We start from the raw sequence: 15591 nt of genomic DNA, 5'->3' as shown, positions 1-15591 counted from the left end.
TGCTGTGTGAATTACAAAGCTATTGACAGCAAAATATGATATACATATCTATTATAACAAAAAATAACCACTGGGCAATAAAGTCTAAGTTTCTTTATACTTAGAAGTGTTTTATGATTTGCTTATAATTAAAATTGAGGCAAAGTTTATGCCTATTAGAAAAAAATACATAATGTTTGATTAGGAGCACTGGCCTTTTCTAATAGGTCTACCTGACTGGAATACCAGAGTGATGAAACCTCATAATCATCACTGGCAGAGTGTATTTACTTACAGTGCTACAAAGGCTAAAGCATGGCTACTACCAATTCTTAGATATCTGACAAGCCACACACAATTCCACTACTTTCTGTGGTGTTCAATTCACAGGAAGTTTATTATGAACTTATAATTAAAAGATTTGAGCTTAAAAAGTGACTCTACCACACACAAGTCTTGAAAAGATGGGTCTCACTGAACCAAGATATAAAAACAGGGGTTAAGCTGGATGATCTCTAAAGGCTCATTCAGCCTAATATACTGCATTCTAAGTAAATTCGATTCTCTATTCTAACTCCTCCTGGCTACTTCCTGTTGGAGCTATGAATGAAATAGAAGGTAGTTAGAGGGAGGTCAATATGAGTCTAGATTGATTTACCAATTTAATTGGTAGGTAGCTTTTCAAACCCTAAAAATTACAGTCATTACAAACTTCTTTGTAACACAGAACAATCTAAAAACCACAACTCAATCTTTATAGCTAAGAATAAACCATGTGAGACCTGTAATATTTTATTTGTTAAAAATGAACAGCTTCAGAATAAATCTAAATGCAACTTTTCCAAAAAATGCCAAAAAGTACAGTGTAAAGCATCTCATTAAATATAAACTTTCATTTTGTGATGCACTGCATCAATGTTTTGGATACACCTTGATGCAAAGGGAAATTTAAGTTGCACCCTATTAAAAAAAACAAAACAAAAAAAAGCTTTAAGAACTGAAAAAGGATAATTATAACCACATTCCAAGAAGGGAAAATTTTCCTCCAAAAAAGCATATTCTTTTGTTTATATACAACATGTTAGCACTCAAGAATTTTAATTTGGCTGTAACAAAGGCAAGATTCTGTATTTAAAAAGAAAATGAATTACAGATGCATGAAGAGCAAAAGTTTAATATACCAAAGACACTTTGTTTGATAATATTTGGGGCAATTTTTAAGATTAAAAAAAGGCATTAATAATAGCTCTGTACAATAATATTTAAAATAACAAGAAAACGAAAACATCTTTATACCATATTTTCACAAACTGTTCTAAAGACAGCAAACTCGTGCTCAGTTGTTTTTCCTTTGCTTCAAAATAAGTTACCAGTAATTCTCAACCAGTCTAAAATGTATTGTTCATGGATCGAATCTAAGCTTTCATACTTGCAAAAACGTTTTGCAATGAGTCCTCGGCCTATGGAGAGACTAGAGTTTACTTTCAAATTGTATCACTGGCTTCCAATAAGCCCTTATCAGTAGACTTACAAGCAAAATACCAGATATTAAGGATCAGATTTAATTCTTTGGTATAAGCAGGCAACTGTTATTGATAGCTTTCCGTGGCTAGCATAAACCAAGTAACCCAAGGAGCATGAGAGACAACAATGAAGTCTAGTATACACCGCAAAGCAGGCAGGAGCCATAACTTAATGTTTTGTGTTTTTTTAACAGGGAAAATCAACACTAATAATACACTGTTTGGAAACTAACACCTACTTAGAGGTTTCAACATTATAGCAAACCAAAAAGTTAAGCTTCAAAATGACCAAACTGGTAACGTGTAGTCTTGACTATTTTGCTGCATTTTGGCATTATACCCTAACTTATAATTTACAACCATCTAAGGACGTTTAGCACTAGCTTGGCACAACAAACTAACTCCTCCTAACCCTCCAGAGTGTGGGGGGAAAACCCTCTTCTCACCATAAATGCCTGAACTTTGTACAAGAAATCAGAAGCAAAGGTACAAAACAAGATTATAATGTAACTCTATTATCATTTTGTACTTTTTACCTGGTGACATATACATCTTTATTTTTAGAGCTGTATACTGTTTAATTTAGCAAACTTAAAGTTTAACTTTTCTAAAAAGAAGTCTAGGGCTTTATGGCTAATTTTACTATCAAAATATCTAAGGGACTCAATCCATTTTAAAATTATAATTATTCTAAATACCATTTGAAGAATTCTTTGTGGACACTAGACTCAAGACTACACTAAATCCAAACAGTATACCTGTGACCTAGGTTTTAAAGTTTTTCTCCTCAGTTACCTGTCTTCCACCTGCTACTTCCTCTCATGCTTTCTTCATTTCCTAAACACAAATTATCAGATTTTTACACTGGACTTTCCTCCGAGGAGGCTCTATCAGATAATCTTGTAAACACCCATTTATAGCTTTTGAACACTAAAAACACTAACATTTTAAACTGAGCCTATGCCTAGAGTCACAATTCTTGTTAAAAGTTCAGCATTAAGGATTTACTTAATCCTTAATTTACTTAATCCTTAAACTCTGGAGGATTAACCTAACGTTATCTGAAAAATGAACCAAGTTCAGATATTCCCATAAATCTTAAACCCCCAAACTGGAATTCTAATAATTTTTTTATATCCCTAATGAAGAAAAGTCAATTGCACTTATTACATCAACACTATTAAAGAATAAGTGACAGCAACAAAGGGACCTACTTCAAATCTTGAAGATCAAGATTTACCATGGCAAAGTGTAAAAAAAATGGGCAAAGGTGATGAGATCCTAAATACCACTATCATAAAAATAATCAATTTCTATCTTTCCGCCTTCTTTCTGCTGCATGAGAAACCAAAGAAGTCAAATAGAGAATTGTTCTCTCTGGGCCAACCATGAAATCTTTAAGAACATATAGGTATAGTTCCTGTTATTCTTTCAGGGCATTATTTATACATGTTAAAAAAAAAACAACTTCAAAAATAAAAAATAAGAGTTATTTAGCCTTGTGAATATTTTGAAATAAAGTTTCTTGAATTTCTGTGATGAACTCTTCAAAGAATTCGATTTTTAAAAGAGTCATCACTCAAAAGTCCCTTTGACATGGGACCTATCCCACAGTTACAAAGCGGCTTCCTCCTTTGTTGAAAGTGAGAGTGGCTCTTTGCTCCTTCAGGATCCCAAATCGCTCATTCAAAGTCATCCCTGTCTAGAGAAAACGAAACAAAACAAAAATTAACAACTTGACTGTAAGCCACATTTGCTTTGGAACAATAATGTGATCATAATGGTGATTCATAGTAAAAACAGCTAACATTTCCTGAATATTTATATGTATGAACTCCTTTAATTCTAACAAACACCATACGAAATAGGTGAATTTAGTGAAGTTTAGAGAAGTTAAGTTGCCTACTTGCAGCTTTAGAATTGAAAGTGACTCGGAAACCCTATCTCCTAACCGTTATAATATTATGTACTATATAAACACATATGCTGCAATGCTTCCAAGTTATATACCCAAAGATTTCTCTTTCTGAATTATTTTTAGGGTCTGCAAACACTGCCACCAACTCTAGTGATGTCTCTGATAAAAGTTATTTAGATTTGTGAATATTTTGAAACAAATTTTCTTGAATTTCTGAGTTCATTATAGATATTTAAATCAAATTCAAATCAAAATCTGGTTTTGATTAATAGCAGAAAAAGCACCCCAATTATACTTCATTTCTGAAAGGAAAGTAACAAGTGACAAAATAAAATAAAAATCAGCAAAATAAATTTGGTCGAATTTCCTTCCATACAGAAATTCTTGTCTTCAGTTCCAAAGATTCTTATGTCAATGGACACACACAAAAAATCTGACAAAATGCAACAAATAAAAATTCTCAGCAAATTACAAATAGAAGGGAACTTCCTCAATCTGATAAAAACAACCTACTGCTAACATCATGCTTAATGGTGAAAAACTTAATGCTTTCTCCTCAAGCCTGGGAACAAGGCAAGCAAACATGCTCTCAACACAGAACTGAAGGTCCTAGCCATTATAATAAAGACGAAAAAGAAAAGGTTTAAAGATTGGAAAGAAACTCTAAAATCCTAGGTAATCTATAAAATTACTAAAAGTAGTAAGTGAATTTTAGCAAGATTACAAGATACAAGGTTAATACAAAAACTGTCAAAACCATGGTGAGATATACCACTTCACCTGCATCTGAATGTCTAAAATCAAACGACAGATAATAACAAATGTTGGCAAGGACATGGAAATATTTAGAACCCTCTTACATGCTGGTAGGAATGGTTCTGCAGCTACTTCTCCAGAAAACAATCTGGTACTTCCTCAAAGGTTACATACAGAATTACAATATGAACTAGCAATCCACTCTTAGGTATTTACCAAGGAGAAACAAAAACATGTACTCATATACAAACACACAAATGTATGTGAATGTACAGGTTTTTGTGTGAGCATATGTACATGAATGTTCAGAGGAGCATTATTCACAATAGACAAAGAATGGAAACAATCCAAATGTCCATCAACTGATAAATAAATAAAACATAGTAAATCCATATGGTGGAATGTTATTCAGCAATAAAAAAAAAACTGATATTCATTATGGATAAACCATGAAAACACTATGCTAACTGAAAGAAGCCCACCACAAAAGTTCACATATTATATGATCCCATTCACATGAAATGTCCGAAACAGGCAAATCCAGAGACAGAAAATAGATAGACCAGTGGTTTCCTGGGGTTGAGGAGCATTAGGACATCCTATTTAATTCATTATACAACATTTGTTTTGTTAATTAAAATGTTTTCAGTGAACAGCCCAGAGAAATACAGGGAAAAAAAATTTACCTGTTTTCCAACACTATTTATGTCAAATTGAAGGGGGACACCTTTAGGAACTTTCTTTACATCAGATTGCTCCCGTTTCGTCAAGAATGAGGGCACAGCAGTACGAGTTAATCGTGGTTTCTGAGCTCTACCAGAAAAAAATTAAAGAGAGACCAGTTTAACAATTAAAAGAAGAAAAATAAATCATTTGGTACATAAGACATCTTGACTTGTACACATGTTCAAATGTATGAAGGCTACTTTATTTACATTCTCAAAAGAAAACAAAAAACAAAAAAGTGGTTCTTTTTATTTTTTAAAGTATAGTTATTTACAATATTGTGTTAGTTTCAGGTTTGAGCATAGTGATTCAGTATTTGCAGATTATATTCCATTATAGGTTGTTACAAGATAATGGGTATAATTCCCTGTGCTACACAGTAAATCCTCATTGCTTATTTTATATATAGTAATTTGTACATTAATCCCAAACACCTAATTTGTTCCTTCTCCCTTCTCTCTCCCCTTTTGAGTCTGTTTCTGCATTGTGTATACATTCATTTGTATTATTTTTTTATAATAGATTCCACATATAAGTGATATCATATAGTATTTGGCTTTCTCTGACTTATTTCACTAAGCGTAACATTCTCTAGGTCCATCCAGGTTGCTGCAAATAACAGTATTTCATTCTTTTTTATGGCTAATATTCCATTGTGTACATATACACATACATACATGTATGTATATATATATATATATATATATATATATATATATATATATATATATATATATATATACACACCACATCTTCTTTATCCATTCATCTCTTGATGGATACTTAGGTTGCTTCCATGTCTTAACTACTGTAAATAGTGCTGTTATGAACATTGGGATGCACATATCTTTTTGATTTAGTGTTTTCATTTTTTCCAGCTATCTACCCAGGAGTGGAACTGCTGGATATGGTAGTACCATTTTTAGTTTAGCTTTTTTTTTTTTAATTTATTTTATGTTTGGCTGCATCGGGTCTTAGTTGCAGCATGCGGGATCTTCACCGCGGCACACGGGATCTTTTGTTGCAGTGTGCGGGCTTCTCTCTCCAGTTGTGGTGCGTGGGCTCCAGAGTGGGTGGGCTTTCTAGATGCGGCATGCGGGCTCTCTAGTCGTGGCTCACGTGCTCAGTAGCTGCAGTGTGCTCGGGCTTAGTTGCCCCACAGCATGTGGGATCTTAGTTCCCTGACCAGGGATCGAACCCACATCCCCTGCATTGGAAGGTAGATTCTTAACCACTGGCCCACCAGGGAAGTCCCTATTTTTAGTTTTTAAGAAACCTCTATACTGTTTTTCACAATGGATGCACCAATTTACATTCTCACCAACAGTATCGCAACGGTTTCCTTTTCTCCACATCCTCTCCAACATTCGTTATTTGTAGACTTTTTGATGACAGCCATTCTGACAGGTGATTCACATTTCTCTAACAACTAGCACTGCTGAGCATATTTTCATGTGCCTGTTAGCCATCTGTATGCCTTCTTTGGAAAAATGTCTACTCAGGTCTTCTGCCCACCTTTTGATTGGATTGTTTGTTTTCTTGATAGAGTTGTATGAACTATTTGTATATTTTGGATATTAACCTGTTGTCAGTCACATCATTTGCAAATATTTTCTTGCATTCTGTAGGTTGTCTTTTGATTTTGTTGATGGCTTCCTTTGCTATGCAACAGCTTTTAAGTTTAATTAGGTCCCATTTGTTTATTTTTGTTCTTATTTCTTTGGGCTTGGAAGACTGATCCAAGAAAATACTACTATGATTTATGTCAGGGTGTTTTCCCTTTTTTCTCTTCTAGGAGTTTTATTGATTCATGTCTTACATTTAGGTCTTTAGACCATTACGAGTTTTTTTTTTTTTTTACATCTTTATTGGAGTATAATTGCTTTACAATGATGTGTTAGTTTCTGTGTTGTAACAAAGTGAATCAGCTATACATATACATATATCCCCTTACCTCCTCCCTCTTGCATCTCCCTCCCAGCCTCCCTATCCCACCCCTCTAGGTGGACACAAAGCACGGAGCTGATCTCCCTGTGCTATGTGGCTGCTTCCCACTAGCCATCCGTTTTACAATTGGTAGTGTATGTATGTCCATGCCACTATCTCACTTCATCCCAAGCTTAGCCTTCCCCCTCCCCGTCTTCTCCAGTCCATTCTCTAGGTCTGCATCTTTATTCCTGTTCTGCCCCTAGGTTCTTCAGAACCCCTTTTTTTTTTAAGATTCCATATATACGTGTTAGCATACGTTATTTGTTTTTCTCTTTTTGACTTACTTCACTCTGTATGACAGTCTCTAGGTCCAACCACCTCACTACAAATAACTCAATTTCATTTCTTTTTATGGCTGAGTAATATTCCACTTTATGTATGTGCCACATCTTCTTTATCCATTCATCTGTCAATGGACACTTTGGTTGCTTCCATGTCCTGGCTATTGTAAATAGAGCTGCAATGAACATTGTGGTACATGACTCTTTTTGAATTATGGTTTTCTCAGGGTATATGCCCAGTAGTGGGATTGCTGGGTCATATGGTAGTTCTATTTTTAGTTTTTTAAGGAACCTTCATACTGTTCTCCATAGTGGCTGTAACAACTTACATTCCCACCAACAGTGCAAGAGGGTTTCCTTTTCTCCACACTCTCTCCAGCATTTATTGTTTCTAGATTTTTTGATGATGGTCATTCTGACTGGTGTGAGGTGATACCTCATTGTAGTTTTGATTTGCATTTCTCTAATGATTAGTGATCTTGAGCATCCTTTCATGTGTTTGTTGGCAATCTGTATATCTTCTTTGGAGAAATGTCTATTTAGGTCTTCTGGCCATTTTTGGATTGGGCTGTTTTTTTGATATTGAGCTGTATGAGCTGCTTTTATATTTTGGACATTAATCCTTTGTCAGTTGCTTCGTTAGCAAATATTTTCTCCCATTCTAAGGGTTGTCTTTTGGTCTTGTTTATGGTTTCCTTTGCTGTGCAAAAGCTTTTAAGTTTAATTAGGTCCCATTTGTTTACTTTTGTTCTTATTTCTTTTGGATTGGGAGACTGATCCAAGAAAATACTGCTATGATTTATGTCAGGGTGTTTCGCCTCTTTTCTCTTCTAGGAGTTTTATTGTTTCATGTCTTACATTTAGGTCTTTAGACCATTATGAGTTTATTTTTGTATATGGTGTAAGGGAATGTTCTAATTTCGTTGTTTTACATGTGGCTGTCCAGTTTTCCCAGCACCACTTGTTGAAGAGACTGTCTTTTCTCCATTGCACTTTCTTACCTCCTTTGTCATAGATTAATGGACCATAGGTACATGGCTTTTATTTCTTTCTATTCTGATCCATTGATCTACGTGTCCTTTTTTGTGCCAATATCATGCTGTTTTGACTACTGTAGTGTTGTAGTATAGTCTGAAGTCCGGTAGGGTCATACCTCCAGCTTTGTTCTTTTTTCCTCAGCAGTTGCTTTGGTAATTTGGGGTCTCTCGGGGTTCCATATAAATTTTAAGATTGTTTGTTTTAGTTCTGTGAAAAATGTCCTGGGTATTTTGATAGGGATTGCATTAAAACTGTAGATTGCTTTCAGTAATATGGTCATTTTAATAATATTAATTCTTCCAATCCAAGAGCATGGGATTATCTTTCCATTTCTTTGAATAATCTTCAATTTCCTTCAACAACATTTTATAGTTTTCAGCATATAGGTCCTTCACCTCCTTGATTAAGTTTATTCCTAGGTATTTTTTACATGCAATTTTATATCTTTTTTTTTTTTTTTTTGTGGTATGCGGGCCTCCCTCTGCTGTGGCCTCTCCCGTTGCGGAGTACAGGCTCCGGACGCGCAGGCCCAGCGGCCATGGCTCACGGGCCCAGCCGCTCCGCGGCATGTGGGATCCTCCCAGACCGGGGCACGAACCCGGTTCCCCTGAATCAGCAGGCGGACGCGCAACCACTGCGCCACCAGGGAAGCCCCTACATGCAATTTTAAATGGGATTTTTTTTTTCTTTAACTTTCTCTTTCTGATTTTCATTATAGTGTATAGAAACACAACAGATGTCTGTATATTAATCTTGTATCCTGCAACCTTACTTAATTCAAAAAAATACTTGGTTCTTGACTGACTAATCTAGAGACTAAAATTTATAAATTACTCACAGAATACCTCTGTAAGTAGAACTACAAACTTTTCAACAATTTGGAGGGATTGGTGATTTCCAAGTCTTGATCTTCTACTAAAATAAAGCAACCTCTAAAATCTTAGAGAATCATCCTAGGTTTTCATTTCAATCATTAAAATGGCTAGATAGTTAAAAACAAAACTCCATAAACCTAGAAAGTTGAAAAAAAATTTTATTATTTTATTCTCTTTTTAAAATATGTTCATCACATCTCACAGAACTGATTTCATAACCTACTAATGGGCCACACACATAATGTGAAAAATATCAACAGAGATATTTTCCTCTTCTGTGTTAGAAGCTTGAGTACGTCTGCATGAATTTCCAAGAAACTAGCCAATCTGCTAGACTACTGGCTGATACAGGACTTTCTTTAAATTTTAAGTATAGAGCTTAGATTTTTTCATTCCTGATACTCCTTGATGGGAAAAATTTAAGAGTGCCAGTTATGGTCTGGTCTATGGCTAGGTCAACTATCAGGATGAATTTGATGATATGGTTTTAGAACTTTCTTGAAATGCATCCTTGACCTCCGGCCCTGTGCTTTAAGTCTCACATCTTGCCTGTCAAATCGGGGTTCAGTTCACCCCCATCACCTAGGCAACATCACTTCCGGCTTCAACCTAGAAAGTTTATAATGAAATAAATATAACGGAATGGTTAACTAAATTAAGCTCATCTAGATAAAAGAATACATTATGAAGCCTTTAAAAAGAAGGTAGATCTGTTTGTAATGAAATAAAGAAGTCCAAAGCATACTGGGGGGAGGGGAAGAAGGGAGCAAGTATGCATGGTATTATCTCATTTATGATTATACACAAGAAATAGATGTACATAGTATGTTATATGGGCACCCAAATTTTTAAATAAATATATGAAATTGTTAAAAGTGGTTACTTTAGGGCTGTAGAACCAGGAATCAGGGAGCTTTTAACTTTTTTTGTTATTTTTGATTTTTTTTTTTTGTTTTTTTTTGGGTCATGCTGTGCAGCTTGAGGGATCTTAGTTCTCCACCTGACCAAGGAATGAACCTGGGCCTCAGCAGTGAAAGTGCCTGCCGAGCCCTAACCTCTGGACCACTAGGGAATCCCCTACCTTTAATTTTATATTATACTATTTCCACTTTATACCACAAGTATTACTTTTACCCTTGTCTCAGTTTATCCTAACGTGAACATCATACTCTGAAGAGAAGTCAAATATTTTTCTACTATCTTATATAGAGAAGTTATAATTTGTGCAAAATTAAAAAAAGACTTACACTGGGCACTGCACTGCTCCTGGATTATCAATGGATACAGTTAAAATTCCTCCATTTGTGGTGGAAGTCCGCCACCTAGTTTCAAAAAACCAAAAATTTCATTAAAGTGACAGTTTATGAATCCCATAGTGTATTCCACATTAAAACATACATTTTAAAGTAGTCATTACTTTTTCTTAGTTTTTTAGGAAATACAGACACCTGGGCCCCACCATGATATAATTAATCAGCATCTTGGGTGTTAAGAACTAGACACCTGAATTTATTAAATATTTTTCAGTGTAACAAATATACGCACATAAAAAAATCAAATAATACAGAAAGGCTCCTAATAAGAAACAACAGTCCTTTACCCCACTACTCTCCCTTTCTGCTCCCCAGAGGCAGCACTTTTAACCTTTCCTGTTTTTCCTGCTTGCTAGTTAGTTACCTCCAGTTCACTAAACAAAATGCATATGTAATACTATTCTTGCCGTGGTAAGGATTTTCAGCTCATTACACTATCCTCTAGTTTCTCTTCCTACCTCTAAACGTTTTGATGGCTATATCACTATTTTACTTCCATTATAACTTTAAATGTACTAAAATCTCTTTTTTTTAGTAGTGCCTCTTGACATTATCCCCTACCCACTTTGTATAAAAGGACAGTAGCATCTCTAATTCCTTCCCTCCACCTCTTCACCCATTTTGTACCTCTCACGTTTTATCAGCCTTACTTTTATATTTATGTTGGTCAAAATCTGACATTTATATTGCACTGTTACCAAATTAAGTATTTTGTGCTTTGTTCTATAGATTGATTCTTAAAGTTCAAAACAAATAAGCTGCATTTACATTATTACAATTATGTAAATACTGTTTATTGCAGAAGCAAATAGGTCATGATTATAATTTCCTTCCTTTTGGTTTCCAATGCCTGACTCCTGTGCAAAAGAATATTGCCAGCATCAAGTTCAAATAGTTGCCTTTCTGACATACCAATTGTTCAAAATCATGCCTATTATAGATGGCATCATATCTGGACCATGATCATGTTTTATATGCTTTGTTTTCGCAGAAGTAGCCATAATTTTAAATGATTTAATTTTAAAACCTGATCATATTGATGGAGTGTTACAACTCACACTTGGGGAGTGCAATTCTAACAGACAAAAATACATTCTTGAAAAAAACCTTCATGGGGTAAGGAGAAAAAAAACAATATGTGAAAAGAAAACATCATATTGTTTTTAAAAATCTATAAATTTCTAAAAGCGCTACTGGATTTTCTTCTATTTATTCCTTGAATTGGTTCATTTGTATGAAAGTAGTTATAAAAAAATAAAGAGCTATTTCATTAAAAAGGAATAAACAGGCAAGAAAAAAATTAAAATACAGAGTAATGTATTTGGTGCTAAAACTTATAACACTGACATGTGAAAATGAAAAAGGTTTTTGGGGAAAAAACAATAAAAACAACATAGGATTTATTTATTTCAGGCTCAATGGTTAATTCACTTTGGGTCTCATTTAATTTCTTTTCGACTGGGGTACAAAGTAATTTGGGTCACTACTATTCTGGGAGTTTTGAAATGACATCTTGAAAAACAAATTGAAACTTACTGACGAGTTCTCTTTGCTACTACATCGTCTAGTAGTTGTTCTGAGTTCAACTGGGCCTGAACCTGAAGGGAAAAAAAAACAGTAGATCCCATAGAAAGCAGAGGATGTGAATCCAAAGAGCTACCCTGCTCTGTAACTTTATAACCCAGTGTGGTGTGTGAATGCAGGAGAGGGGCATGTGCCTATTCTGACAACACCTCTGTTTGGGTTTCTGTATCAGAACAAGTAGTAAAAACAAGTTTATTCCTAAATAACATGTTAAATTCTTATAAGACACTGCCACTGAGGACAACAAAAGAGAAAATAGAAAAAAAAAAAAAAGGAATTAATCTAATGTCATGTTCTCCATATTCTAAACCCAAACCCTACCTCAATCATGGGCCATGTCTATGATTGAGGATTACTAAAGGTGGATGTTCAGGATCCTTTGTTTGGGTAAAAAGAAAACACTACCAAGGGTTTTTTATACCTTCAGGCCTCTCCTGAAAAGAAAAGTTGCCTGACGAGTGTCTTTCTGATGACTTAATTTATTTCCACTCCTGGTAAAATTGGCTGGAATGTTATTTCTGCAACAAAAACACATACACCATGAATAGTGTGAGCCACTTAACAACTTTCAAACGTCTTGAAAAGATAAGCAAAAATATTTAAATTCATAGGATGAAAATCTGAGGTACACTAAACACAAAGACTCTGAATTATACCCTTGTTTACATGAAGCTATTGAAATGTGATTTACAAATACCTCCCTCCGTAGCAGACTACATAACAATGTGGTTAATTCTGACCTAATTTATCTTACAAATATTCAACTGTCTAATATTCTGACATATAAGGTCTCTTCTGAAGACACTGAAATAACATTTTTAATGCTACTTTCTAAATTTGGTAAAAGACATAAATGTACAGATTTATTAACAGGATTAGTACAAAGAAAAGCACACCTAGGCACATCATGATCAAACTGCTGAAAACCAAAAATGAAGACAAAATCTTGAAATATAACATCTTCTCCAATTTTCTCTCCTTCACTCAGAAACCTTCATATATTAATATAAATCACACAGAAACTTACACTATTCCACTGTTTGCTCTCTCCTGCTTAGAACATTGTAATCTTAATTATATGTTTGACTTGACTTTCACCAATTCCTTTCTAGTTTCTATAGAAAGGTGGTAAAACATGAGAAAACAAATTTTCATTTCTGTCTACTTATTTATTTTTATAAATAAATTTTTAACAGGTCACCTAACCTTACCTCCAATCTTATAGAGGCTCAAATGCAAAATTTCCCTGCCAGCCCAATTAACATGGGCTCATTAATGGCTCATGTAGTTGACAAGCTCTTATTTGAGAAGTTTCCCTTTTCCAAAAAAGTACTCCCAAATGATTCCCAAAAGAAAAAGAGATGATAGTTGAATAAAGCTACAATTGTAGCCATTCCACTTATACAAAAACTTCACTTCATGGTTTTTTTGCTTTGAATTATCTTCTAAAAAAGATGAATAAAAGGCATTTGAAACTGAAATAATAAGAAAACTTTGCAGCCTGTCAACTACTTTATCCTTACAGAGAACAGAATACCATAAAGATAGGCCACAATTTTTAAGTTTTGTTATACTTTTTTTTTTTTTTAATTTATTTGGTTGTGCCAGGTCTTAGTTGGGCAGGTGGACTCCTTAGTTGCAGCAGGCGGGCTCCTTAGTTGTGGCATGCAAACTCTTAGTTGTGGCATGCATATGGGATCTAGTTCCCTGACCAGGGATCAAACCTGGGTCCCCTGCATTGACAGCGTGGAGTCTTAACCACTGAGCCACCAGGGAAGCCCTGTTATATCTTTTTAAAATTAATAGAAAAATAATTTCAGCTTACGAAGCATTCATGCAAAATTCTTTCAGGTTTGCTTTTCCCACAAATAACGTACACTGTTTTATTAAGAGCCATTTAGACTATATAACAAATTCAGCTTTCAGAAGTCTCAATTTTGAATAATTCTGGAAGAGGTGTTTTTACCAAAATGATCACCTTTTGCAATTTTATTCTATATGTCAAGAGAGAGAAAGACACAGAGTTATGCTTTTTTAAAATGTTTAAAATCAGTTAAATTCATTAATAACACTGGTTCTAAGAGATACGGAAGCTATTACTGAATACTTCCATGTTGGATTTTCAAACAGACATCCCAAATATCTGTCTTGAAAATGACCAGATACCTACAAACATCACTGCAAATTCATTCCTTTGAACTCTCAGTGCAAGAAGTCCATCTTTATTTATGATGTATAACATAACATTGTCTTATATTTGAGTACTTACTTTCTATTTAACTGGTTAGGTCTCTTGAGAGCTGCAACTGGTTTTCTCTGTACTTCATTTTGTCTCAGAAGGTTTGCCTTCCTTTTTAACGCTGGAAAATATCGCTCTATATTCTTTCAGAAGGCAAGAAACTATGTTAATTAGATTGCTTTTTGCTCTATAACCTACTACAATAAACATTTCTGAGGCAGAATGGACAGGGACTGACCACTGCTTATATGTACAGGTTGTGCTAAAACAACTTGAATATTTCCTGTCTAAGTGACGAAAAAGATAATTACATTATACTTAAAATACTTGCAACAAAAGAAGAATTCAAAAAGAAGAATGAATTTTTTTCTATTTTGGTTATGTTCAGTTTGAGGTATTCTGAGGGATGCACAGGTGATGAGGAAACATGGCTCTGGAGCTCAAGAGAAGAACCCTCTAGAGAGCCAGAAATGTAAATTAGGGAATCTTTTATATAAATATGATTTTGATATCAAGTGAAGAGATAAGAAAGCCAAGATCCAAAACAAATGTGTGAGAAGGAAAAAGGGAGGTTGTGATAGCAAAGAAGTCTGAGTAGAAAAACAAGAATTAAGAAAATTCAATGTCATAGAAAATAAGCACATGAAATGTCCACTTTTTCTCCCTCTACATATATAAATTCAGGCCATCATTAAAGCCTAATTCAGATTTCCCATGAAGCCTTTTCTAAAGTCTCTGACAATATGGACTATATCTTTTATTTAATCTGGATTCTCTTATATTTTGAGAATCTGACAAGGGATTAATCTCCAAAATATACAAACAGCTCATGCAGCTCAATATCAAAGAAAATAACCCAATCAATAAATGGGGGGAAGATTTAAATAGACATTCTCCAAAGACATACAGATGGCCAAAAAGCACATGAAAAGATGCTCAACATCGCAAATTATTAGAGAAATGCAAATCAAAACTACAATGAGATATCACCCTCATACCAGTCAGAATGGCCATCATCAAAAAATCTACAAACAATAAATGCTGGAGCGTGTGTGGAGAAAAGGGAACCCTCCTGCACTGTTGGTGGGAATGTAAATTGATACAGCCACTATGGAGAAAAGTATGGAGGCTCCTTAAAAAACTACAAATAGAACTACCATACGACCCCGCAATCCCACTACTGGACATATACGCTGAGAAAACCATAATTCAAAAAGAGTCATGGGGGGCTCCCCTGGTGGCGCAGTGGTTGCGCGTCCACCTGCCGATGCAGGGGAACCGGGTTCGCGCCCCGGACTGGGAGGATCCCACATGCCGCGGAGCGGCTGGGCCCGTGTGCCATGGCCGCTGAGCCTGCGCGTCCGGAGCCT

At 34.9% G+C, this 15591-nt stretch overlaps 1 protein-coding gene across 1 annotated transcript in view; it reads right to left on the bottom strand.

The window, feature by feature from the left end:
* Positions 1 to 758: 758 nt before the first annotated feature.
* Positions 759 to 15591, bottom strand: part of FYTTD1 (forty-two-three domain containing 1) — a 34261-nt gene continuing 19428 nt past the window's right edge. The window contains exons 4-9 of the mRNA XM_024124296.3: positions 14252 to 14364; positions 12404 to 12500; positions 11935 to 11996; positions 10333 to 10407; positions 4863 to 4989; positions 759 to 3204 (exon numbers count right to left, since the gene is read on the bottom strand). Coding sequence (XP_023980064.1) covers positions 3106 to 3204; positions 4863 to 4989; positions 10333 to 10407; positions 11935 to 11996; positions 12404 to 12500; positions 14252 to 14364 — 573 coding nt within the window. The 3' untranslated portion in view covers positions 759 to 3105. The remainder of the gene's footprint in view (positions 3205 to 4862; positions 4990 to 10332; positions 10408 to 11934; positions 11997 to 12403; positions 12501 to 14251; positions 14365 to 15591) is intronic.

The sequence above is a fragment of the Physeter macrocephalus genome, chromosome 1, assembly GCF_002837175.3.
Source record: "Physeter macrocephalus isolate SW-GA chromosome 1, ASM283717v5, whole genome shotgun sequence".
Lineage (NCBI taxonomy): Eukaryota > Metazoa > Chordata > Mammalia > Artiodactyla > Physeteridae > Physeter > Physeter macrocephalus.
The sequence above is the reverse complement of the archived record's forward strand: the minus strand, read 5'-3'. Positions and strand labels throughout refer to the sequence as shown.